Genomic DNA, 26,435 nt, shown 5'->3' with positions numbered 1-26,435 from the left:
CGCCGTGGGCACAGCCTGCCACGCGTGTTTGTGGAGGTGCTCCGTGTGGTCTGGGCTGTGTGGTGGTGGGGAAACTGAGGCACGAGGCGGAGGAAAACACTCGCTAATTCCCAAATTCCCCTGGTAGCCAGCGTTGTCTGAAGCACACGGAGATAAAGGGGGGGCAGGCTGCTCGATGGCATTGAGAATGCACTTAAAGGCAGGGATTTGTATTCTGGAAGGATGTTCTCAGCGCTGCGAGCTGCAGCTGCAGAGGCTGAGCTGCTGCCTGGTGGGTGCTGGTGGGATGGGGGCTGCCCCAGGGGGTCCCTGCTGCACCCAGGACCGAGCCCGGACCCGTGTGGGCAAGGGCAGCTGGTGGCAGTGCAGGAAAGCCTTTCCAGCTTTCTCCTGAAGCGTGCTCTGGGGACAGTTGGTGGCTTTCTGATGCCATTTCTGGCTGGTGAGGGAGCCCACAGAGCCTTTGTCACCCAGAGTCCCCTGGCTCAGGCAGCTGCTTTCACACTGGGGCAGGTGGGCTCCAGATGGGTGCCCAACCCCTTCTCCAGAGCGGAGACCCCCTCCTCAGAGAGCCGTGGGGGTCTGCAGATGAGCTGGGTCTCCTGTGGCCAAAAATCTCTGGGTTGTGTCCCTCTTCCCTTGTGCTGTCACTGCTGCAGGACCAGCCTGTGCTGGAGATGCCAGCAGAGCCCTGGGCTTTGGTGCTGGGCACCGGCTGAGCTCTCTGGGCTGGATCTCCATCACAAGAATTTTCCCAGGTCCGTGGAGCACACAGGGCATCCCCATGGCTCGGAGGAGGATGGTGTTGCCCTTACCCCGTTCACTGGGGAGGAAGGAGCTGAGCAGGATGTTCTTCCTCCTGGGTGGTCTCTCCTGCAGCCCCAGGGGTGGCACTGAACCACAGACGAGCTCCAGGAACACTCGCCTGCTCCTCCACGGGTGAGAGCAGGGACGCCTCAGGACATGGAACAAACTCCTCCCGAGCTGCTCCCGCTCCACCAGCTCTGCCCGTGCTCCCCCAGGCAGGTCACTCTACTCTTCACATCTCATTAAAGAGCGAGAGCAAAGCTCCTGTGCCTGGCAGAGAGGTGGGAACGCCGGCAGGTAGCACAGAGAACAGAGCCACCACTGCCACGACAGCCGTATTAGCATCCACGGGAGACAGAGGAACCATTTGGCTCCTGCAGCTTCTGAAGGCTCGTGCAGAGGCTTTGTACTCGCATCTCACTGGCCGTGTGCAGCTCCATCTGCAGCAGCATCCGCATCTCGCTCCTCATTGCCCGTCCCCGTCCCTTCCATGGGCACGTGTGGCCAGGCCAGCCAGGAGCCTCGGTGACCCCAGAGAGGAGCCCGTGGGTGCTGGTGCCGTGGGGAGGTGGGTTCTGGCCAGGCTGGGTGCCAGAACCTTCTGCTGGGCCCTGTGGCTGGGAGGGTGACTAATGTCCCCGCACAGCCAGTGACCTACATAGGGATGAGTGCTGAGCCCTCGGCTCTGGAGCTCTGCTCGCCCTGGGACTCACCCACTCCCAGAGCCCCTGGGTGATACTCGGTGGGGGATTGAGGGGCACAGCCACCCCAGGCACGGCCCTGGTGGCAGGGACAGCTCCTGTGTCCTCAGGGGGAACCACAGCGGTGCTGGAGCAGAGCCTGAAGCACTGCTGAGAGGGAGGGGACAGGCACTGCGAGGTCCATCGGGGACATGGGGAGCTGGCCTTGGGGACAGCAGCTGAGCTGGGCTCGTGGAGCACTGGGAAGGGGTTTCTCCTTGCTGGGGACCACGAGGGCCGAGCAGCGAGGGGGAGAAGAGCTGCTGGTGCAGAAGCGCTCCGTTGGCACGGGTACAGTTGGATAAAAACGGGCTGTGATTAAGTGCCCACAGGAAACGAGAAGGTCTGGGAGGCTCCCAGCAAGTGGGTTCTGGAAGAGCCTCCAAGAGGGCAGGGCATGAGCTGGCTTCGAGCTGGAGATTTCGGGTGTGCAATCTGCCCGAGGAGCTGCTCCAAGTCCTCCATCCTCAAATCCCACACATGCTCTGATCTGAGAACAAACGCCTCGAGTCCTCCCAGAGCCAAGGCAGGATTGGGCTCTGCTGTGGATGATGTGTCATGAGCTGCTTCCTGCCCCTCTGTTGCCCCACAAAGGCTCTACCTTGCGAGCAGAGCCGGGTCATTCACGTCTCTCCTCTGTGGTTCCAGGAGAATCTGACTTCCTCCCTCATAAATCTCATCTCCCAGCTTCCTGTGTCCTGAGGAGAAGATTTATGTGTCTGCTCCGTTTTTCCCTTTTCCACGGTGTTACTGGCAAGGGTGAGGGAGAGGAGAGGTGGAGAAAGGGCTGAAGCTGGCAGGTGACATTCCTGACAGGGCAGCATGCAGCAGGGCTCTGACCTCTGAGCTCCATCAGAGATGTGTCCCAGGAAGCAAAACCAGCAGGTTTAGTGTCTTTTAATCACAAAATTCACCCCCCATCAGCGCTGGCCAGAGGAACCCAGTGCTGGGGCTGGCTGAGGGGTGGCCATGAGAAGAGATTCCTGATATTCCTCAGCTCCTGGGGTCACTCAGAGGAGGAGAGATCGTTCCTAACTCTGCGAGCATCCAGCAGAACCCACTGCTGCAGAACTCATGGCATGTCACATTGGCATCACCTGCTGTCACCTCTCCATCACCCATGCGACCTACTGTCTCACCTTATCCATGGGCCTGGAATTCTCCTAGGAACCAGAGGAGAAAAACACTCAGACCTTAAAAAATCGCTGAGATGGAGGGTCCACCACTGTGCAGAACCTTTCCAAGCTGTTCCTGTGCCAGCTGGCCTGGCTTTTCAAGGAAGTTGTTTCCCTGACCTGCCAACATGCATTTCCAGCTGCCATGAACGGAGCTCGGAGCTGCCACTCAGAGCCTCATCCTGCACAGCCTTTGCCTTCCTCTGAGCTGTCCTTTTTCCTTCCTGGCTCTTCATTTTCTCCCCTTTCCTCAGTTTCCCTCTGTGGTCAGGGCCGGTTCTGAGCAGAGAGGTGTTGGTTTGCTGGTTTTAACCCACTTAAAGTGTGCTGCTCTGCTTTTGGGATCATCCTGCTTTCTTTGTTGAAATGTCAAATGCCTCACAGTAATCTGAGCCTGCTCTGCCGAGGCTTTTACCTCCACTGACCAAACTTGGAACCTCATCAAGGCCGGCAGCAAATGGGTTTGATGAGCCGTGTTCTCCTCAGCCCCGCGCTGACCGGCCTGGCTGCTTCATGCTGCCCTCCTTCAGAGGGGATCACTCAAGCACCAAACGCATCCCCTGGGTGGTTCCAGCCCTCCTGCATCCCCCAGATTGCCCTGCAGGGCTCTGTGGCTCCCTGTCCCACCCACTGGGCTCTCCTGAGGTATCTATCCAATGACCACTCCAAGGATGACCCCAATGTCCATCAGCGTGGAGCATCAGGGCTCCTGCTTTGGCCTCGAGGGGTTTGCACAGGTCTGTCCTGGAGGGAAGAGCGACCACAGCCTTGGGGTCCTGTTGGAGTAGACTTTGGAAGGGGCTATGGTGGGCTCAGGAACTTGGAGGGGCTCCAGCAGCCTCAGGATTGGGGTGCTGAGCACCACTGCTCAATAAATGTGCTTGAAGAGCGCTGGGTGCCAGATGCATCTGAGACATCCTTTGGAGCCACGAGCAGAGCAGGTTCCTCAGGTTCAGGGAGAGTTCATCAGAGCCTAGATGGCACCATCCTGCTCCTGCCCCACAGCTGGACTCATTCCCCACACTCGGAGCAGACAGCACTAAATCCAACAGCAGCACAGAGAAAACCCAGGGATGGGTGGGAGGGTCCTGGCGTGGCTGTTTGACATCCTCAGAGCCGTTCCCAACCGGAGCTGCTCCATGTATAATTTATAGGCTTCCCTCTGTCCTTGTGGCTCGTCTCTGATCTCCTGGTGGTTCGGGGAAGGCCGAGGGAGCTCCGGTGAGGCCCCGTTAAGGATCCCTCTGGATCAGGCTGGCACGGAGATGTGCCCAGCAGCTCCCTCTGCCCTGTGTTGCCCTCCCTGGCACAGCACAGCTGAGGATGCTGCCAGGGACACCAAACTCTGGTGGCACAAGGAGAGAGCTGACCCCATGCCTGTGACAGGGGTGGCTGAGGATGGCACGGATACCCCAGGCCAGCGTGGGTGCCCGTGGGCCGTGCCAGGAGGGATGTGGTGATGCAGGAAGCGAGGACTTGCTGCTCTGGCTGCAGCTCGTTCCTCCGCCTGTTGCTGTCCATACTAACGAGGAGCCCCATCCCATCGCCGTCTGGTCCTGCCTCGCAGACATCTCCGGGTGTCTGGGCACGGCTCCAAGCTCGGGTAGGGAAGTATGGAGCAGCATCCCGAAGGCACGGAGCGGGATGTGCGGGGCTGGGGTGGGCACAGGGTGGGCATTGAGAGCTCCGGGGGCACGGGGCACCGGCAGGCAGCGCTGGAAGTTCGGTTGTGCCACCACCGGGGATTCCGGGCTGCTGCTCCAGGTGTCTGAGCCGTCTGTCCGTCCGGAGCCAGCGAGGGGGTGCGGGGACACTGCGGGAGCTGCGGTCGGGTGCGACAAAGCCAAACCACTGCTCGCTGCGGTTGGAATCTCTGGTTTTGGGGCTCCGGGATATCCCAGCAGGGCTCCCGCTGTGCCCCCTGCTCCTGGTGCCCGGGCAGTGGGATGGGCTGGGGGGGGCACAGTGGGCACGGGGTGCTGGGGGTACGTCTGGGACAGGGCAGAGGAGGGATTCCCCTTGCGGGTGTGGGGAGGAGGAGCCCTGCAGAGCCATGCGGGAACGATGGCAGGAATGGGGATCTAGCCGGGTGCAATCCCCGCTGTGAGCCCGGGTCCTGCCTCACTGAAGCTTCTCCCTCCTGCTCTCTCCCACGTGTCTGAAGTGACTCCGTGTCCCCAAGCCACTGCCTCGCCACTGCTCACACAGCTGGTCCCCCAGCCAGCACCTCTGGTGCCCAGTCCGGCCACAACCACGCGTGACACGTCCCCTGTGTCACCCTGGCCATGCCCTCGGCAGGACACATCCCATGCCCACCCCTCCGTGTCCCGTTCTGGGTGGGTGCCCCACGCCTTGCCCATGCCCCGCAGAGCTGTGCCCGTGTCCGGCGGGTGTCCCATGTCCGTCTGTCCGTCCCTCACGGCCCTGCCCTGCCCTGCCCGCACCCCGCACACGAGGAGGCACCAACCAACGAGGCAAAGCTATTTTTACCAACCGCTTCTGCTTGATTTGAGCTGCGAACTCGGAACGTGTTTATGCTAAAGGGCTTTCTTTTCCCTTCTCCCTTTGTGCTGAGGAGGCAGCGCCGCACATCAAAGCCTGTCTCTTCGCGTTTGCTGATGCCGGGGCCGAGCTGGGAGAGGCCGGCACTTCCACGGGGACACTCGTGTCCTCGGGGGCCGCGGTGGCGTGGCCGGTTCTGACGCACCTCTCTTTGTCCCCGCAGGTCCGGGAGCCACGGGAGGGCACGGCGGGATGATGGGCTGCGGGCACCGGCGGGGAGCCGCGGTACCGGGCACGGCTGTCGGGGCGGCGTGCCGGGGGCTGTAGGGGCGGGCGGCGGGCAGCATGCCCGGAGACCCCTCGCCCACATCCCACCAACTATCCCCGGTCCGTGGCGGCTCGGGATGAAGCTGCCCGCCGCCCCAACCTCCCAAGGCTCCGGCCGCCGGTGCTCGGCCCCTCTCGCCCCGCCGCAGCACCATGGTCAGCCGTGAGCCCGTGCCCGGTGCGGCCCCCGGGGGCGAGGGCAGCCAGGAGAAAGCCATGACGGTGCGCTCGGTGCTGCTCAACCGCGACTCGCCCGACATCGAGAGCCGCCTCAAGCGCCGCCGCAACCGCACGCAGCAGGTCCGCTTCAAGGACCTGGTGGATGCCGGCACCCCACCCGAGTCCGCGACCGGCCCCGGTCACAACACCCTACGTGCCTCTCCGCCCCCCAGGGACCCCCCTGAGCCGGCGGCTCTCCGTGCCTCCCGGCGCAGCTGGCCCCAGGCGCAGCCGGGCTCGCTGACGCTGCCCATGCCCAGGAAGATGTGCATGAGCGCCGCCATCCAGACCTCGCCCAGCCTCCAGAAACCCTTCCCGGCCCCCCAGCCCCGCAGCAAGAGCGTCTGCGATGTGGCGGAGGATGCGCTACTACCACCGGCCGTGCTGCCCACGCGGGTCCCCGGTGATCTCCCCACCCGCGATGGCCCCGTGGTGCTCGCCCAGCACGCAAAGGTGCAGCGCACACCTCCGCCGCCACCACCCAGGGACCCCCCTCCCCCTTACCGGGGTTGCCCCGCTGCCCGCTGCGCCCCTCCGCTGCAAAGCTGCACCCCCGAGCCCTGCCCGCCACCCCCGGTCCGTGCCCAGCTCCGTGCCCAGCTCCGGGGGAACCCTCGGGGTGACCACGGTGTCACCCCCCGCCCCGCCTCCGTGCCCTGCGGCCAGCCCCGGCCACCCGGTGAGCAGCGGGGGCTCGGTCGGAGCGGCTCGGAGAGGACCCTGCCCCACGGCCAGGACACGCAGGGACTCCTCAGGGGACAGCCAGCTCAGGGCAACCCCACGCGGGACCACCCGTCACCCCAGCACCAGCTTTGTGCCACGTTCCGTGGGGGACCCTGCTGTGCCCCGCCAGCTCCGGGTTGGCACGGCTGGGCAGGACCCACGGAGCCACTGGCCACAGCCCCACAGGACACCAGCGTGGGGACAGCAGAGACCCCCCGGCACGGACAGCCCCACAGAGCCACCCAGGAGACGGACACGCCACACCCCGTCCAGGACCTTCTGCAGCTGGTGGTGGTGGCCAAGGGGCCGGTGGGAGCACCGGCGAGGGATGAGGACGGCCGGACATCTCAGGGACAGCCCCCCCGAGGGCCCGGGGAGCAGGGGGACCTGCATTCCCAGCTGCAGTCCCTGGAAGGGGTGCTGGAGACCAGCCAGCAAACCATCCGGGTGCTGCTGGATGTCATCCAGGACCTGGAGAAGAAGGAGGCGCAGCGGGATGGGTGAGTAGGAGGGGACAGAGCTGTGGGGACAATGTCCGTGAGGGTTGGGGATGGAGGATGAGAGACCCTGACAGAAATTTGGGTGCTGCTGCCTCCTTGGGGTGTTCCCCTCTGAGAAACTCGGAGCTGCTGTCCACCTGAGTGTGGCTCCTCGTGTTGGTGCCAAGGTCTCGTGTGCCCACGGTGCCCAGGGGTGCAGGTGTGGGGTGTGAGGGGGTGCTGCAGCTGATTTCTCCACTGGGCACTGGGAGCAGGGATCTAGAATGTCACATCCCAATGGCTTAGCCAGGCACCACATCCCTGCCCCATCCACGGAGGCACCTTTGGCACAAATCCAGCGGCTGGTGCCCTCTTGATGGGTTTGGCTGCACCCCGGGGAGGTGCCCAGCACCCCCATCCTGCCCTGCTGCTCAGGAGCTGCTCCAAGGGGCAGGGAATTATCCCCAGGCCAGCATTCCTTGGCCCTCCAGGCAGATCTGCCAAATTGAGGAAGGTCTTCTAGGTCTTAATCTGAAATGCTCCAAACTCATCTCACACGAGGGCAACCAACAAACCCCCCAGAGGTGCTGGGCCTGGCATCTCCTGTACCATCCCTGGGGCTTGTTCCTGATGCCTGAGATTTCTGGGATCCAGCTGTTAAATCAGATGCCTTTGGCTGTTGCCCCTGTGCCACCCCTGGAGCACTGGCAGTGCTTAATTAAGACCTCAACTCTGTTTACTATTACAAATAAGCAACAAAAGATGCCCAGAGACAGGAAATCCAGGGATAGAAAATCACATAAAACATTCTCCTGGTGTCCTTATCCTGCAGAACAGCAGAGCCTCGTTTGCCACAGGTCACATCCCCTGTGCCCACTGCACACCAGAGCAGGGCCACCAGCCCTGAGACATCCTGGCACTGACCACCAGCAACATCCCACAAGAATTTTTATATGTAAAACGTGAAATACTATCCCAGGATGAGCTCTCCCAGCAGAGGGGGGTTGTTGTACAACGCCACAGGCACATACACATTTACCTACCACATATATATATATATGTCTGTATAAAGGACCTCATGATCTAATTCAGGTGCTGGCAGAATAAATCCCCATTGCAATGTGTAATTTGGTGCATTAACAGACCCAGTTTCTGAGGGCTGAGAACAACCGTGGTCAAGGTCGAGTAACAGGAGGAAGATTTCAACGGGGAAATGTGAGGTGTATGTGGGACGTGTTCTTTCAGCTGTGCCCCCAAAATCCACAGCCCTGAAGGGGCAATGGAGACATGGAGAAAAGGGGTCCCAAAGGGACCAACAGCATTCACAGGGCTCATTTTGGGCAGAGCAGAAGGAGCATTAGCCTGGAACATCTCCCTGTGCCCATCTGCCAGGGCAGCACCGTGTGCCCTGTGCTCCCTCCCTGGCACCAGGTGTGGGGAGGTGTGAGGTGACCTGGGGGCTGCAGGCGTGGGGACCCTTGGGATGAGGTTTGGGATAGGGAGGGGAGGGCAGGACACAGCAGGAAGGGTTGGGAGATGCCACTGTGCCCTGCACTGGTGTGATCCCATCAGAGAAGCGCCTGGCTTGGTGTTAATTGGGGTCACAGGGGTGGAGAGGGGCTGGATCCCAGAGAGGAAAGGGGGGGATCCAGGGAGGAGAGGAGATGGATCCCAGAGAGGAAGAGGAACTGAGATCCAGGGAGGAGATGGATCCCAGAGAGGAAAGGGGGTGGGATCCAGGGAGGAGAGGAGATGGATCCCAGAGAGGAAAAGGAGCTGGGATCCAGGGAGGAGATGGATCCCAGAAAGGAAGAGGAGCTGGGATCCAGGGAGGAGATGGATCCCAGAGAGGAAGAGGAGCTGGGATTCAGAAGATACAGGGACAAGAGGGTCTGAATCCCAAAGAGAAAAGGAGCTGGGATCCAGGGAGGAGAGGAGATGGATCCCAGAGAGGAAGAGGAACTGAGATCCAGGGAGGAGAGGAGATGGATCCCAGAGAGGAAAGGGGGTGGGATTCAGGGAGGAGATGGATCCCAGAGAGGAAGAGGAGCTGGGATCCAGGGAGGAGATGGATCCCAGAGAGGAAAGGGGGTGGGATTCAGGAGATACAGGGACAAGAGGGTCTGAATCCCAAGGAGAAAAGGAGCTGGGATCCAGGGAGGAGAGGAGATGGATCCCAGAGAGGAAGAGGAGCTGGGATTCAGGAGATACAGGGACAAGAGGGTCTGAATCCCAGAAAGAAAAGGAGCTGGGATGCAGGGAGGAGATGGATCCCAGAGAGGAAGAGGAACTGAGATCCAGGGAGGAGATGGATCCCAGAGAGGAAGAGGAGCTGGGATTCAGGAAATACAGGGACAAGAGGGTCTGAATCCCAGGAAGAAAAGAAACTGGGATCCAGGGAGGAGATGGATCCCAGAGAGGAAAGGGGGGGGATCCAGGGAGGAGATACAGGGTCAAGAGGGTCTAAATCCCAGGAAGAAAAGGAGCTGGGATGCAGGGAGGAGAGGAGATGGATCCCAGGAAGAAAAGGAGCTGGGATGCAGGGAGGAGAGGAGATGGATCCCAGAGAGGAAAGGAGCTGGGATCCAGGGAGGAGATGGATCCCAGAGAGGAAAGGGGGTGGGATTCAGGAGATACAGGGACAAGAGGGTCTGAATCCCAGGAAGAAAAGGAGCTGGGCTCCAGGGAGGACAGTCCTGCTCCTGGCTGCTGGAGGGGCAGCAGGGGACACAGACAGACCCAGAGCAGGTGTCCAAGCTCATGTCACATCTCTGTCCCAGGCGACACTCGTACCGGACCGGGCAGGACATCGCCAACTGCGGGACGTGCCGGGACTGTGCCTGCATCATCTACAGGTGAGGGCCAGCCCTGGCTCCGAGCATCCCCTGCACCCCCAGACTTCTCCCCTGGCTGTGAGGCAGGAGGGAGGGTGACAAGGTTGTCCCCGTGTTGGGGACACCACACACAGAGCGCTTTTGGGTGTCTGGGCTGTCACTCAGCCCTCGCAGATGAGGATCAGCCAGGGTGATCTCCATGGAGGAGCAGCATCTGGAAGGGGCTGCCCTGGCAGGATGGCAGAGCATTTATCTCCTGCACCAACAATCTATTGGGGAAGCCTCTCTTGCTCCAAATGCAGGCTGCATCCTGCTGTCCCCGTGCAGCTCTGCACAGAGGCTGCAGATGGGTTCCTGCCCCTCGCTGAGCTTTGGGAACACAGGCCTGGGCTCTGGAAGCCCCTTCCTCTGCTGCCTTCTCCTCAGACCCCATTTGGTGTGTAGGAAAAGGCATCTCGTGCCCTCCCAGCATCATCTGAGGGGGAACTGGGAGGATTGCAGCTTTGCTAAAGCTTGCTGCCCTTCCAGGCAGCCCTGGGTGTCCTTCTGTCCCTCTGGCTGTCCCTCTGCAGTGCAGGTGGCTGGCCAGCTGTGTCCCCCTTTTGCTGTTAGTAGGACATGGTGTAGCTCTGTAGTGCCTGATCACCACAGTGCACATGTGCCACTGCCCTGCCACCCTCTGTGAGCACTGTGCCCCCTCCTTGGGGCACCTCAGGCTGGGGGTGCCCGGCTGGGGGGTCCCCTGGTGTCCCTGCGCTCAGTGGCGGTGCTGCCTCAGCGCTCCTGCTCCCCACACCCACTTGCTCCCCACTCCTTGGGGGATTTTAGTCTAATTAGGCCTGACGAGCCTGTCTGCAGCAGTGTGGCAGCAGCACAATGTCACATCTGGGGGAGGTGGCTCCCTGGACAGCCAGGCTCCCACTGGGGACTCGCTGTGGCTTTTGCCACCACCCATGGGATGAGGAGAGGCTCTGGGGGGACACAGGTGAGGGACAAGGGGCAGCACCCCCAGCAGCAGACCCCAGGGATGGCCCATGGAGGGGATCAGACCTGTCTGTCCCATCCCACGGCGGTGCCAACCCTTCCTTGTGTCACTGCAGGGGAGTTGAGGCCTCTCCCTGTGCTGCACCCCTCACCCTTTTCTCTAGAAGTGGCTGGGACACTCTTGTCCTCGCCAGGGGAGGTGACAGGAGGTGACAGGAGGTGTCAGCAGCTGGGGGGCTCCCCGTGTGCGGGGTGGCAGTGCCATGTGCACATTCCCGGGCACACCGGGTGGCACCGCGCTGATGAGATGGGACGTGGCTGCTGTGAGGAGATTGAGGCGATTTCCCTGGGAGGGGACATCGCAGCACGTGGCTGCCAGCAGCCAGCCCGCACCTCGGGGGGATGCGGGGACACTGAGGGATGCGGGGACACCAAAGCTTCAGGGACATCGGGGGCTGCAGGGACACCGGGGGCTGCAGGGACACTGAGGGGTGCAGGGACACCGGGGGCTGTTTTGGGGACACTGAGGGATGCGGGGACACTGAGGGGGCTGCGGGGACACCGGGGGCTGTTTTGGGGACACTGAGCTCCCTTGGGGCTGTTTGGGGACACTGAGCTCCCTGTGTGCCCTGTTGAGGACACTGAGCTCCCCTGAGGCTGTTTGGGGACACTGAGCTCCCCGGGGGCTGTTTTGGGGACACTGAGCTCCCCGTGTGCTCTGTTGGGGACACTGAGCTCCCTGTGTGCTCTGTTGGGGACACTGAGCTCCTCGGGGTCTGTTTTGGGGACACTGAGCTCCCCGGGGGCTGTTTGGGGACACTGAGCTCCCCGGGGGCTGTTTGGGGACCCTGAGCTCCTCAGGGGCTATTTTGGGGACACTGAGCTCCTCGGGGGCTGTTTTGGGGACACTGAGCTCCCTGTGTGCTCTGTTGGGGACACTGAGCTCCTCGGGGGCTGTTTTGGGGACACTGAGCTCCCCGGGGGCTGTTTGGGGACACTGAGCTCCCCGGGGGCTGTTTTGGGGTACCAGGGGCGGTGTTTGGGGTACCAGGGGCGGTGTTTGGGGTACCAGGGGCCATGGCAGATGGGGGGCCGTGGCAAGCGGGGGGCAGTGGCAGCTGGGGGGGCTGTGACAAGGGGATGCCACGCTGCCCCCTGACACGGTCCCCTCGGTCCCGCTGCCGCAGCGTGGAGCACGATTTCCGACAGCAGGAGGGTCGCTTCCAGCGGGTGCTGAGCCACATCGAGGGTGACACGGGGCCGAGCTCCCCCCCGGCGGCTCTGGGGGTGGCTCTGGGGGCGGCGGGGACCCCCTCACCCCCCCAGCAGGAGCCCTCACCCGTGCCGAGGCTGCCGGCAAAGCTGGACGTGAAGAAATCCCGCCGCAAATGCTTCTGGTTCCTGTGAGCCCGGGGGGCACCGTGCCAGCGCTGCCCCCCTGCCCACCTCCCCTCCCTCCACGGTGGGGTTTGGGCAGCACCAGCGTTTCTATTTTCAACCATTCCGCTGAAGGCCGGGGAGCTCGGGGGTGGGAAGGGCGAGGGAGCAGTGCTGGAGTGAAGGAGAATTCAATAAATTCCCAGGAGACGCTATTTTTGTTAATCCTCTCCCGCCTGTGAGCTTCTGTTCGCCAGGAGGGTGAGAATGAGGAGGGGGAAGAGGTTGTTTCCCTGGATTTCCCTGGATGATGGATGATGGATGGATGGATGGATGATGGATGGATGGATGGATGGATGATGGATGGATGATGGATGATGGATGGATGGATGGATGGATGGATGGATGATGGATGGATGATGGATGGATGATGGATGGATGATGGATGGATGGATGGATGGATGATGGATGGATGGATGGATGGATGATGGATGGATGATGGATGGATGGATGGATGGATGATGGATGGATGGATGGATGATGGATGGATGGATGGATGATGGATGGATGATGGATGGATGATGGATGGATGATGGATGGATGATGGATGGATGGATGATGGACGGTATGGCACGGTACGGCACGGTATGGCACGGTACGGCACAGCACGGTACGGCACGGTACGGCACGGCACGGCAATTCCCCGCTCCCAGCTCCCACCACACACACCAACACGGCTCATCGCCCACCCTAAACCGCACTGCAGCCCTGGGTTTGTCACCATGTCCCCAAAGAAGAGCCCGAACCCCCGGTGGCCCCGGCTCTCTCCCCCTCCCTTGGCGTGTGCCCAGCGTGCTGCTCACATGTTTTTGGCGTGTAAAACCGCGGCGGCTCGCTGTGTTTGGCAGCTTGTTCTCCAGATAACGTGGCCCAAACCCTTCTCTGCTCCCCAACCAGCTTTTTCTACACCTCTGCACCCCCAAACCCACTCACCCCTACTCCAGCAGGAACCCAGCACGGTTCCACTTCCCCCTGCATCCCCCCGGGCACTTCCCCGGCATCCATCCCCACCCTGCTGGGTCCTGGCAGCAGGGCTGGCGAGGAGCAGAGCCATTCACACACACCCAGCCCCCCAAAATCAGTGACATATCCCCCGTGTGACCCGAAGGGGAGCGGCGCAGCGGGACTCACCCTCAGCGGGTTCTCCCGCTCCAGCACGATCACCCTGCGGTTAACTGTGTGGAGCAGCTGCTCCAGGACCATCTGGATGTGCTTCTTCACCTGTGCCTGCAAGGGAAGAGGTGGCAGGGCCATGGCAGGGCGTGTCCCAGCTGTGGGATGTGTCCCAGCTTGGCTCCTTCTGGGTGGCACTGGGGTGGTGACACGGGAATGGAGCTGGAGTCAGAGCAGGGCAATGTGCTCCTGTATAAATACGGGATTTGGGATCTCTGTGTGCCTCCCTGGCATGGTGGCCACCCAGCTGGGGACAATGGGGACAGCCAAGGATGGCTGAGCATGATGGGCATGGCGCTGGGCAGGTAAAGGTGGGTTCAGCTCTCATGGGGTTGAAGCAAGAGCAAAATCCTCGCCCCAGAGCGCCCCACCACACTCTCCATAAAGGCTACTTCAGGTTTAAAAGTCCATGAGACATTTCTCCACAATTTCTGAGCTTTCCAGCCCATTCCTGGGCTTCCTGGTGCTGTGGGGGTTAAAGAACCACCTCACCCTCCCAGCACACAGTGTCCAGCTCAGCTGCCACAGCACCAGTCACTGCACTGCAGGTGGGACACCTGAACCTCCCAAGCCCCCAGGAGGGACCCCTGAGCATCCAGGGAGGGCAGGAACAGAGAGGAAGGCCCTGAAAAGGCAGAGCACAGAGCCCTGAGCATTCCCAAAGTGCCGTGCTGCTGCAGGGACACTCACCAGCTCCACGTCCCCACGGTCCTTGTGCCGCGCTCGCAGCCCCTCTGCGCTCTGCAATCACCAGAAACAGAGATGAGACCCCCAGGAATGGCCCCAGCCCATCCCAGACGGGCCACATTTGGGTGGGTGGGTGCCCACCATGTCCCTGCCTCGTGTTTGGAGCCATCACTCTTCCTTTTGGAGTGTGATACTGCCCAGGGGCTGACCGGTAATCACTGACCAGCAGGATTTCATATCAGGTATAAGGCCATTGAAATTTTAATTACGTTTGGCCTGTCCCAAAATAGAATTGGGAAAAGAGAAAAAAGAAAAAGTGCCTTGAATCAGAAAGGAAACCAAAGAAAAATATTAAACTAAATCAAATATCATACTTATGCCTTATTACTTCATTGTTTGCCTTAAATAACGTGATCCAGCCCATAAATCAAACCAAAACCCAATGTTTGAGTGACCTTGGCCAATGCATCAGGCTTGGATAACATTTGTTTGACTTATTCAAATCCAGAAAAGCCATTCTCAACCCTCTTGGTCGGTTTGCCAGTAGACAATTGGCCAATACCACAAAATGTCTCTCCAGATCTTCCACCATCCATTATCGATGTGCCCTCACCTTCTTCCCTCCCCTCGATTTCTTCCTCCCTCCCTCCCAGCCCTGCAGAGCTGGTGATGTCCCCACCACCCTCAGGTCGGTGTCATCCCTTCCCCACTCGTGTGGATGTCAGACAACCCAGCAGAAACATGCTGAGGTGGAAAGCACCAGGTTTGTGTCCCACCCTGCTGGGACGGTGACACCCCCAATATCCTGACCAGGAACTGGTGCTGAACCCCACTGAGAGGGGTTTGGCTGGGTCACAGATTCCTGATTTACCTTCTGGGCCTGGCACAGCACTTCCAGGATGCTGCTGAGCAGCTGGATGCAGGCGTCCTCCTCCTCCCCTGCCTGGATCAGCTCCTGCAGGATGGGCAGGGCCGCCTGCAGCACCAGCTCCCGGCACTCTGCGGGGCACAGGGGGGCATGGGCATGAGGGAATTGTCCCCAATTGTGGTGCCACCCCGGGCACGAGGCAGAGGAGGGGTCCCAGCCTGTGCCATGGCCTCTGGGGGAGCTCAGCAAGGCAGTGCCAGCAGGACCCATCTCACCGTGGGACTGGAAGGCTCTGCTGGTGGCAATGTCACTCAGGGATTGCAGCTTCTGCTTCAGCAGGCGCTGGGGCAGCAGCTTCCCCACAAAATCCCGCAGGATGGCCCTGCCATAGGACAGCAGTGACAGCAGGAGCTCCAGGTCCTGCTCAGGATGGGGCTGGTGGGTGGGGGGACCCCCTCGATGGGGCAGTTCCCCAAAAGGAACCCAGCTAGGGCCGAGTTCTCAGGCTCAGCCCTGCCCAAGCACAGGCAGCTGATAAACTGAGCAGAACTCTGCCATTTTTGCACTGGGAAGGGGATCAGGAGGTGATGCCAGACCCCCCTGCCTGCCCTTGCCCTCAGCGCTGCGCTGGGTGCAGGGACAGAGGTGGCGGTGGCAGCTGCTGGGCAGGACACAGGGTGGGGACACAGGGACCCTACCCCAGAGTGGAGGAGTCAAAGATCCCAAACACGTCGTCGAGGATGGAGGGCAGATACTTCAGAGCTGCTCCCTGCAGAGACACCGCAGAGCTGCCTTCAAACAGGGCCCCCAGAGCCCTGGGGACAGGGGCTGGGAGTCTCAGGGTGCACCAGGAGGGACCCTGGGGACAGGAGGGGGACCCTGGGGACAGGGGACTCTGGGGATGGGGGCTTGGGGTTTCAGGGTGCACAATGGGGGGACCCTGGGGACAGGGGACCCTGGGGACAGGGCCTGGGGGTCTCAGGGCGCACGAGGGGGGATCCTGGGGACAGGGGCTGGGGGTCTCAGGGTGCATGAGGAGGGACTCTGGGGACAGGGGCTGGGGGTCTCAGGGTGCACAAGGAGGGACCCTGGGGACAGGGGAGGGGGACCCTGGGGTCAGGGGACTCTGGGGACAGGGGCTGAGGGTCTCAGAGTGCATGAGGAGGGACCCTGGGGACCTGGGGGGACCCTGGGGACAGGGTTTGGGGTCTCAGGGTGCACCAGGAGGGACCCTGGGGACAGAGAGGCAGCACACAGGGTGGCAGCTCCTCCCGAGCTCTGCACACAGGATGGACAGCGTCACCCCAAAAACGAGCACAGACACAGCAGCACAGTGTCACCCCAGCTTGGGGACAGCCGGTGCCTGGCCTGGGCACCCTCCCTGCCACCTCACAGCACAGCTGAGCCCTCCCAGTGCTGCCCCACCCCTACCTGGGACAGCAGTGTGGGACCCTCCAGCGGGGACGCCATCAGCTGGTTCAGGGCGAGGAAGAACCTCTGCAGGGAGTGCTGGAACTCGGCCACCTCCTTCCCCTCGTAGAGCCTGCAGTGGCCAGGGTCACTGTGCTGTCACCACGCTGTCACCACGCCACACACCCTCCCTGGCATCCCAGTTCACAACGTTTGGATCTAGGGGTGACCCCTGGCACTGCCACAGCCACTGCCCCACCACGTCCACAGACACAAAAATTCATTTTTTCTTCTTAAAAAAAGCCTCTTTTCCATGATTCTGCAGCCCAAAACCCTCTCTAAGCAGCTCAGCCCCATCCCACCTGAGCAGGAACCTCCTGAGCCCTCCAGCCCCCCTCAGAGCAAACTGAATGAGGGAATTTTAACCATGGGATGTGCAAAGCTGAGGTGTGAGCACAGGAATGGGCACTTTTGAGGCAATTCCCCCATCACTGACACCAAGAATTGGCAGGAAAAATTATCCAGCCACCAGCTAGGAAAGGAAATCCTGGAATTATGGACAAGTTTGGGCTGGAAGGGCCCTTGAAACCCATCCAGTCCCAACCCCTGCCATGGGTTGCTCCAAGCCCCTGGCCTGAAAATCCACAGGGGGCAATGAGCAGTGGCAGGGAAAGTTTTGCCACCCTCAGCGGTGGCTAAAAAGGAGAAGCAGCCAGAGGAAGCAGCAAGGAGGAAGCAGCAAGGGCCAGACATCACCACGGTGCCATTGGGGCGCTGAGGGGACACAGGGAGGTGTCCCAAAGTTGGGGACAAGCCTCAATCATCCTTGCAGGGAAGGGGTGGAAGAGGCAAGGATAGACAGGCTCAGACCCCAGGGTGGGGCAAAGTGAGGTGTGACAGTGCTGGGGGGCACAGGGACCCCAACACACCCTGGGTTTGGGGTGGTGGAGGAGGCAAAACCCTCATGCCCCCAAAACCAGCTGTCTGCTGAACCACACTGCTGGCAATGGGGTGATCCCACTGCTCCTGGTGCCAGCAGTGCCCACCCCGTGCCATGTGTGCGTGGAGGGGGTTCCTCAGTGCCCACCTCGCTGCTCCCTCGGGACAATTCAGCTTTTGGTGGAACAAAAGAGGAACATCAGAGCTCTGATTTCCTCCTCTCCCACGCCAGCCCAGGGGAGGGGTGTTTGTCCATCAGCCAGACTGGGATGTGAACGGGGAACGAGTGACACCAGGCTTGTGGGGACACTGGGGGGGCTGTCACCTCCGTGGGGTGGGTGGGATGTCACCTCCGTGGGAGGATTTTAGGAGCTCATTGAAAACTCCCTGTCAGGGGTGGCTGTGGGGCAGGGGCACTGTGGGGCAGAGGGTCACTGTAGGGCAGGGTCACTGTGGGGCAGGGACACTGTGGGGCAGGGACATTGTGGGGCAGAGGGTCAGTGTGGGGCAGGGCCACTGTGGGGCAGGGTCACTGTGGGGCAGAAGGTCACTGTGGGGCAGGGACACTGTGGGGCAGGGTCACTGTGGGGCAGGGTCACTGTGGGGCAGAGTCACTGTGGGGCAGAGTCACTGTGGGGCAGGGACACTGTGGGGCAGGGACACTGTGGGGCAGGGACACTGTGGGGCAGAGTCACTGTGGGGCAGGGACACTGTGGGGCAGAGGGTCACTGTGGGGCAGGGTCACTGTGGGGCAGGGTCTGTAGGGCAGGGTCACTGTAGGGCAGGGACACTGTGGGGAAGAGGTCACTGTGGGGCAGAGGGTCACTGTGGGGCAGGGTCACTGTGGGGCAGGGTCACTGTGGGGCAGGGTCACTGTGGGGCAGAGTCACTGTGGGGCAGGGACACTGTGGGGCAGGGACACTGTGGGGCAGGGACATTGTGGGGCAGAGGGTCACTGTGGGGCAGAGGGTCACTGTGGGGCAGGGACCCCACAGCCAGCAGGGCGCTGGCACATGGCACTGGGAGCACTGGGAGCACTGGGAGCCCTGGGAGGCACTGGGAGCACTGGGAGCACTGGGAGCACTGGGAGCACTGGCAGGCACTGGGAGCACTGGGAGCACTGGGAGCACTGGGAGGAACTGGGGGCACTGGGGGCACTGAGGGCACTGGGAGCACTGGGAGCACTGGGAGCACTGGGAGCACTGGGGGCACTGGGAGCACTGGGAGCACTGGGAGCACTGGGAGGCACTGGGAGCACTGCCAGCACTGGGAGCACTGGGAGGCACTGGGAGCACTGGGAGGCACTGGGAGGCACTGGGAGCACTGGGAGGCACTGGGAGCACTGGGGGCACTGGGAGCACTGGGAGCACTGGGAGGCACTGGGCTGAACTGGGAGCCCTGGGAGGCACTGGGAGGCACTGGGCTGAACTGGGAGCCCTGGGAGGCACTGGGAGCACTGGGAGCCCTGGGAGCACTGGGGGGCACTGGGAGCACTGGGAGCACTGGGAGCACTGGGAGCCCTGGGAGCACTGGGAGCACAGGGGGCACTGGGAGCACTGGGAGCACTGGCAGCACTGGCAGCACTGGGAGCACTGGGGGCACTGGGAGCACTGGGAGCACTGGGGGCACTGCGGGCACTGGGAGCACTGGCAGCACTGGGAGGCACTGGGAGCACTGGGAGCCCTGGGAGCACTGGGAGGCACTGGGGGCACTGGGAGCACTGGGAGCACTGGGAGCACTGGGAGCACTGGGAGCACTGGGAGCACTGGGAGGCACTGGGAGCACTGGCAGCACTGGGAGCACTGGGGGCACTGGGAGCACTGGGGGCACTGGGAGGCACTGGGGGCACTGGGAGCACTGGGAGCACTGGGAGCACTGGGAGCACTGGGAGCACTCACTGGGCAAAGAGGCTGCGGGAGCGGAGGATGAATTTGAAGATGTACTCCAGGGCCTTGAAGGTGCCCGGCAGGGACTCGCAGGGCTCCCCCCGGCCCGCCTGCTCCACGGCCTGGGTCAGCACCGACAGCAGCTTCCTGCGGGGAGGGTTGGCTGTGGGTGTTCCAGCCCTGTCCCTCCCTGTCCCCACTGTCAAAGCCCCATCCCAGATGTCCCAGCACTGTCCCAATCCCATTCCAGCTGTCCCTCCCTGTCCCCGCTGTCCCAGCCCTGTCCCCCCTGTCCCCACTGTCACAGCCCCATCCCAGCACTGTCCCAGCCCCATTCCAGCTGTCCCAGCTGTCCCAGCCCTGTCCCCCCTGTCCCCGCTGTCCCAGCCCTGTCCCTCCCTGTCCCCACAGTCCCTGCCCCATCCCAGCCCTGTCCCTCCCTGTCCTAGCCCTGTCCCAGCACTGTCCCTTCCCTGTCCCATCCCAGCTGTCCCACCACTTTCCCTTCCCTGTCCCAGCAGTGTCCCGGCTGTCCCAGCCCCATCCCAGCCCTGTCCCAGCCCCATCCTGGCTGTCCCAGCCCCATCCCAGATGTCCCAGCACTGTCCCTTCCCTGTCCCAGCCCTGTCCCCCCTGTCCCCGCTGTCCCAGTCCCATCCCAGCCCCATTCCAGCTGTCTCAGAACTGTCCCTTCCCTGTCCCAGTGTTGTCCCAGCCCCATTCCAGCTGTCCCAGCCCTGTCCCTCCTGTCCCCACTGTCCCAGCCCCATCCCAGCCCTGTCCCTTCCCTGTCCCAGCAGTGTCCCAGCCCCATCCTGGCTGTCCCAGCACTGTCCCAATCCCATTCCAGCTGTCCCTTCCCTGTCCCTTCCCTGTCCCTTCCCTGTCCCAGCCCCATCCTGGCTGTCCCAGCACTGTCCCAATCCCATTCCAGCTGTCCCAGCATTGTCCCTGCCCCATCCTGGCTGTCCCAGCACTGTCCCAGCCCCATCCCAGCACTGTCCCAGCCCCATCCCAGCTGTCCCAGCATTGTCCCTTTCCTGTCCCAGCCCCATCCTGGCTGTCCCAGCACTGTCCCAATCCCATTCCAGCTGTCCCAGCACTGTCCCTTCCCTGTCCCAGCACTGTCCCAGCCCCATCCCAGCTGTCCCAGCACTGTCCCTTCCCTGTCCCAGCCCTGTCCCCCCTGTCCCCACTGTCCCAGCCCCATTCCAGCTGTCCCAGCACTGTCCCTTCCCTGTCCCAGCTGTCCCAGCACTGTCCCAGCACTGTCCCAGCAGTGTCCCAGCAGTGTCCCAGCTGTCCCTTCCCTGTCCCTTCCCTGTCCCAGCAGTGTCCCAGCTGTCCCAGCTGTCCCTTCCCTGTCCCTTCCCTGTCCCAGCAGTGTCCCAGCTGTCCCAGCTGTCCCAGCACTGTCCCTTCCCTGTCCCAGCAGTGTCCCAGCTGTCCCAGCACTGTCCCTTCCCTGTCCCTTCCCTGTCCCAGCAGTGTCCCAGCTGTCCCAGCTGTCCCAGCAGTGTCCCAGCACTGTCCCAGCACTGTCCCAGCACTGTCTCTTCCCTGTCCCTTCCCTGTCCCAGCTGTCCCAGCTGTCCCTCCCGCTGCCGTAGCCCCAGGGACACACTTGTATGCGAGCGTGGCGCTGAAGTGCTGGCGGATGTAGGCCTCCAGGACCGTGTTGAAATGCTGGAACTTTCTGTCAGCCACCAGCCTCACGATGAAAACCTGAGGGCAGCAGGCAGGGACACAGCTCAGCCACCCTGACCCACCCTTTGAACAACGCTGGGATTGTCCCCCAGAGGGGCAGCGTCCCCCAGAACCCAGCCCTGCCCTCTGCTGGGTCACTCAGCCCAGCAAATCCCATTGCCCCAGTCCAACCAGTGCCCACCCTGCACTGGGGGGGCTCAGACCCACACAGGTTCTGCTCACCAGGGCGTCAAACACGAGGGTGTCGTAGACATCGGTGTCTGAGTGCTCCATCATGATGGAGAACAGGGCATCCAGCGTGTCCTGCAGGAACTGGGGGGACACGGGGGCTGTGGGGGCTCGAGGGTTGATCCCAGCACAGCCCAAGACCCCGCTGCTGGGCATGGGGCCCAGGGAGAGAGGTGGGGGAGCAAATCCTGGCCGTACCTTGATGACCTCCCCTCCATCCACGTTCATCAGCTTCTGGAGGTTGCCACAGAGCAGGCTGGGCTTGGAGCGCCACTTCAGCAGCCCCAGAAGGTTCACTGGGCAGGAGGAATGGGGCACTCAGCACTGAGCACTCGCTGTCAGACCCCAATGTCACCAACCCCAGCTCCCCCATGCCCAGGAGCAGCCAGATCCCCCTCACACAGCGCTGAGACCCCCTGATGCCAGGGCCATACAGCACAAGCTTTAAAGAGGTCGTGGCTGTGGCAGACAAAACTGGGATGCAGCAAAGGGATTAATGGAGCAGCCTCATCCCTGAGCCCTGCACACCAAACCACAGTGCCTGTGGGAATCCAGGGCTTCCCTCTGGCTGCCCTGGCTGCCCTGGGACCCTGGCAGGGGTCAGGAACCCCCCTGGACAGAGCCCCCAGAGACACTGGCTGTGATCTCTGTCCATGGAAAAGAGTTTTCAATCTTACAGGATGAATTGCAAGCTTTGAGTGTTTGATAAGAGTAATAATTAAGTGTGGCACAGGTGCAAAAGTAAAATTTTAGGATTCTAGATTAGGGGTCCAAAGGGGACAAGATGGAGGAATTGGGTGTGTCTTGTCCTTTTTCTCCTTCTTCATGCCCTCCATGTTTCACTGTGGTGTTGGCATTTTTCTGTTGGTTTAGGCTGGGGACACACTGTCCAACGTAGGTGACAGATATTGGCACGTTATTGTAAATCCAGCACAGGTAGTTTGTGGTATTTAATGTTTGTAACATCCCACTGAGGGCAGAGCCCCACACGCTGCCCTGCAGGACAGAGCTGCGGCAGGGCAGCAGAACATGTTAGAGATAAACAGAATAAACAACCTTGAAACCAGCACAGACCAATTATGGCTTCTTCTTTGGCAATGGGGCTGACAGACAGAGACTTTCTACAATCCTGGAATCACCAATACCCACAGATTCCGACAACATTCAAGTGGGAATTCCACTCGCTGTTGCTCCTCTCCCGTGGATGGCAGCCCCCCAAAATGCCCAGATGGAGCTGATCTCCCCAGGAACAGCCTTGGCCATCCTGACCACGGCCAAACAGCGACTGAGCATCACTGCCCCCACTGCCCTCAGCTCCCTGTCCCAGCGTGAGGAACACTGGAGAGCCAAATATCCCAAATTTAGTCCACCAGGGAGGGGACACAGCCCCACCGCCCCCGCCGTGGGGAACCAGGACTCACCATTCTGGGTCAGCTTGGTGGAGCAGACCAGAGTGGAGATTTGGAAGCTGTCCCGGCTGGACACGGCCAAAGCCGGCGTGGCCCCGCTCACACGGAAGGAGGAACCAGAGAGGAGTTTGGATTCCGACAGGTTCCGCTCCGAGGGCAGGGACAGGTACACGCTGGCATCCTCCAGCTTCTTGCTGTCACCCTGCAGGGCACAAGGTGACAACCGGAGCCCCGCGGTGATGGGGTTGGCCCCAGGGGCTCGGTTCTGACCCCATGGCTGGTGGATCCCACCACACAGCACCCTCATCCCACCCCTGGGTGCCCATCAATCCCACAAAGGTGCTCCCTGAGGGACCCTGCTCAGCTGGGACAATCGGCTGGGGGAGCCACCAAACCCCATCTGTCCCACAGTGGGGACATGTGGGACTCAGATTCAGTCAAAGAGAGAAACAAGAGTTTCTAGCCAGGCAGAAGCCTGGAAAAGAGCTGGAGAGAATGTAAATAATTCTTTATCTCTCTTGTTTCTCACATTGTTTATAGGTAAGTTCTATCACTGTGCATCAAGCACTGTACACCAATGCTTTAAATGGTTTTCACTTCAGAACAAGTGGATTTGGTCCTCACAAAGCTCTGTATAAATGAGCAGTGTATTATGAATAAATCTGAGTTTTACTCTCAGCAGCTTCTGGTCAGAGTCTTCTCATTCCCATCCTGCCTCGACAGTGACAGGGACAGGACAAGAGTGACCAAGAGGAGTCTGAGGCTGGAAATTCAACACTTCTGCAGGGATGGACATGCAGTAGGACACTGACATGGGGCAGGACACCACCCAAGTGTCCAGGACAGCCAGTCCCACATCGCTGTCACCCTCTATGGGCACGCCAGGGCCTCCACAGCCACAAACCAGCCTTTTTCTGTGTCCCCTGCTGTAGGGTGGAAATGTTCCGTGCAGGAGGACTCACTGGGGTGACTCTGAGTGACTTTCCCTGCTCGTTGGCCAGCCTGGGATGTGGGGGCTGAGCAGAGCCAGGCAGCCAGGCTGCAGCTCACAGACATCCACCCTTCCCTGCCTGCAGCCTGGCAGGGTGATGGTGAAGGTGCTGAAGGTGGGATGGAGGTGACAGAGCTGTTTGCTGCTGGATTTTCCTTTCCAGGACACATCTAGAGCCTGTGCTCCTTCCCAGGGCTGTGCCCACGCAGGGAAAAACTGTCTGGAGCTCAGAGCAGCTGGAGATCAAGAGGTCTGAGCAGCTGAAAGCCCTTCACTCACATTCCTCTGGCAAGCAGAGACAAAAAGATGAAATAGCTTCTGACTCCCAGAATTCAGCCCCCCGTGCCTGCAGGGAGAGGTTCAGGAGGGCAGGGACAGCTCTCTGAGGGGAGCACAGACCCAGAAGGGAGGTTTGGGGGGTTTGTTCTCCTAGCAGGGAGGTGTGGGAGGTTTGATCTCACTGCCAAAGCCAGCAATGGCACGTCCCAAAGGTGCTCAGTGCTGCTGCTGTGGAGGGGACAGTCCCCAAAGAGGCAGGGACCAGGGCCAGCGCCGAGGGCCATGGCAGCAGTTAAAGAATTTGGGTCTTTTACCCAAAAATAAAGCAGGGTGGAGGGACATAATAATGATTTCAAATGTGCAGGAGCCTCAGGGAGGAACAGCGTGGTCTGTCCCCGTCCTGGAATGCCACAGCAGGCAGGAGCAGGTTGTCTCATCCCAAAAAAAGGCAGATTTGGGGAGGGACGTGGCTCTGCCTGGAGAAACTGTGGTCACGTTGCCAAAATCAGAGACCACTCCCATGCAGCAGCCCAGGGGAGAAGGTGACCCCCCCATCCAGGGACACTGGAGCTCCATGACCCCAGAAGGGACCCCAAAAGGGACCCCAAAAGGGACCCCAGAAGGTCTCAACACACAGGGAAGAGCCCAGAGCTCGCCGTGGCAGCGGGGACCAACTTGTGCCTCCCATTCCTCTGGTCACAGCGATGCCAGTCTGGGGAGGGGACACCAGGTAAGGGGGCAGCGCCTTCAGGAGACCTTCAGATTAAAGCTGACAGCGTTTTTTCCCCAATGAACAGCGATTTTGCCTCCCTTCCACTCTCTGGGAGCAAACCCGAGCGGTGCCAGGGCTGGTGAAATCAGGTGAAGCGCAGCCACACCACGGGGACGTTCCCTGCCCGTCACAAAGGCTTAAATCACCTCCTCCCGAACAAAACTTGTCATTCCAAAGGAGCAGCACGGGGATTGGAGATGCTGTGTGCCACCAAGGACAGCGAGGACAGCGGGGAGGCACCGCAAAGCCTCGGGGACTTTGGGTACGTGCCACCAGCGCCGTGCCTCAGGCAGGGACTGGCACCCCGGCCCCAGAAGTGCTGCTGTCCCACAGCCCCCCAACCCACTTTAGGGGGCTCTGTGGTCCCCCCCATACCTTGTAGAGCACCAGGTCGTGCTCCCCATCCCGCAGCGTGGTGCCATCGGGGCGCATCAGCCTCACAAAGGCCATGGAGAAAATCCGCTCGCTGCGGTCCTTGGCTGGGGGGACACACGGGGGGCAGGTGAGGGGACCAGGGACACATCTGCAGGAAGGGACAGGCAGGGCTGGGAGGAAGGCCTGGAGCAAGGGACACTCACAGTCGCTGGAGGAGCGGTGGCGGAAGGTGAACCTCAGGTGGGTCCTGTGGACGTCCTCGATGGGAACAGCAATCTGGGTGGGAATGTGTGCCAAGGTGAGGGCAGGGCGTGGGCACACAGCCCCTGTGTGCCAGGCAGGGGTTGTGCCAGGCCATCCACTGCTGTAAACCAACCCCACAGCCTTCCCAGTCAACCAGTGAGGCTGAACTGGGGACACTGGGATGGGGACAGGGCTGCAGTGCCACCCTCCCCAGCACTGGTCATGCTGGGTGTCCATCCAGGGGACATGCTGTGACCCCAGCAGCACCTCCATCATCCCTGAGATGGGACCCCAAAACGTCTGCCCTAAAAGGGACTCCCCTACAGCAGCAGGACGAGTGAGGGGCACAGCCTGGGGGGGGCTGCAGCCTTGTCCCACCCCAGCCCCTGTGCCCAGGGATCCCCAGACCTTCAGGGTCTCCATCCAGCGCTGGTGCCGCTGCTGGTAGTAGACAACAGAGCGGTAGTGGCTGCTGGGGCTGTCCCCTGCTCCAGCGTGGATCACGTTCTGCAGGAGGAGACACCTCAGGATTAGCCCAAATGGCCTCCCAGGCAGGGACAATTCCCATGCCCCAGACTCCCCTCCCTGCCCACACCTTGCCAAACTCCTTCCCCTCCACCTCCACCAGGTCTGGTGCCACCTCTGAGGGGACACATGGCCCCCCAGGGCACATCAGGGCACCACCCTCAGCAATTCCAGCCCATCCCTCAGGAGCCCGGCAAGAACCGGTGTCACAACGCCTGGAGAGAGGCAAGAGCCAGCCTGGGGAGGTGACACTTGGGTCTGACCCTCCCTGCCCTCCTGCCTGCCCCCAGCTCCTTCCTGTCCTGGGCATGGATGCCGGGGGGCACTGGGGACGGCCAGGCTGTCCCCAAGGGAGGACAATTTTTTCTCTGTCCCTTCACAGCACTTTCCCATATCTTTATTCTATTCCCAGATCTCCATTCCAGGCAGCTCCAGTGGGCCAAGAGGCTCCTCCAGCCTTGCTGCTGGAGCTGCTGGCTCTACCTGAGGTGAGGTGACACAGGGGACACCCGCCATACCTGCACCACATTTCCTGCCTCGTCACAGACACACACGGTCACCTCCACGTTCTTCGGCGTCTTCTTGTTGCCCTTGTCGAACTCACCCTGCACCAGGGTCAGGTAGATGTCGTTCCTGACATCACCTGGGGGACACAGCCAGGTGATCACACCAGGTCCTGCCACCGTACTGCCATCCCCAGGGACCCCCAGGCTTGT

The 26,435-nt window shown here is 61.3% G+C and overlaps 2 protein-coding genes across 3 annotated transcripts in view; one reads left to right on the top strand and one right to left on the bottom strand.

Annotated features, from left to right (window-relative positions):
- LOC100227341 (dedicator of cytokinesis protein 2) overlaps window positions 1-26,435 on the bottom strand; it is a 46,143-nt gene that overhangs the window by 12,068 nt on the left and 7,640 nt on the right. For both annotated transcript variants that reach the window (XM_072927867.1, XM_072927868.1), the window contains exons 14-28: window positions 26,238-26,362; window positions 25,603-25,701; window positions 25,155-25,227; window positions 24,952-25,055; window positions 22,547-22,736; window positions 21,324-21,421; window positions 21,120-21,209; window positions 20,815-20,915; window positions 19,203-19,337; window positions 16,387-16,498; window positions 15,654-15,724; window positions 15,231-15,337; window positions 14,959-15,086; window positions 14,091-14,141; window positions 13,359-13,454 (exon numbers count right to left, since the gene is read on the bottom strand). In XM_072927867.1, the coding sequence (XP_072783968.1) occupies window positions 13,359-13,454; window positions 14,091-14,141; window positions 14,959-15,086; window positions 15,231-15,337; window positions 15,654-15,724; window positions 16,387-16,498; window positions 19,203-19,337; window positions 20,815-20,915; window positions 21,120-21,209; window positions 21,324-21,421; window positions 22,547-22,736; window positions 24,952-25,055; window positions 25,155-25,227; window positions 25,603-25,701; window positions 26,238-26,362 (1,580 nt within the window). The remainder of the gene's footprint in view (window positions 1-13,358; window positions 13,455-14,090; window positions 14,142-14,958; window positions 15,087-15,230; window positions 15,338-15,653; window positions 15,725-16,386; window positions 16,499-19,202; window positions 19,338-20,814; window positions 20,916-21,119; window positions 21,210-21,323; window positions 21,422-22,546; window positions 22,737-24,951; window positions 25,056-25,154; window positions 25,228-25,602; window positions 25,702-26,237; window positions 26,363-26,435) is intronic.
- LOC115494793 (uncharacterized) lies at window positions 5,575-12,392 on the top strand. Its single transcript, XM_030270290.4, has 3 exons — window positions 5,575-6,993; window positions 9,753-9,827; window positions 11,978-12,392. The coding sequence occupies exons 1-3, from the start codon at window positions 5,705-5,707 to the stop codon at window positions 12,195-12,197; spliced, it is 1,584 nt and encodes a 527-aa protein (XP_030126150.4). The 5' UTR covers window positions 5,575-5,704; the 3' UTR covers window positions 12,198-12,392.

The sequence above is a fragment of the Taeniopygia guttata genome, chromosome 4 (assembly GCF_048771995.1).
Source record: "Taeniopygia guttata chromosome 4, bTaeGut7.mat, whole genome shotgun sequence".
Classification (NCBI taxonomy): domain Eukaryota; kingdom Metazoa; phylum Chordata; class Aves; order Passeriformes; family Estrildidae; genus Taeniopygia; species Taeniopygia guttata.
This window is presented reverse-complemented; position numbering and strand designations above follow the sequence as displayed.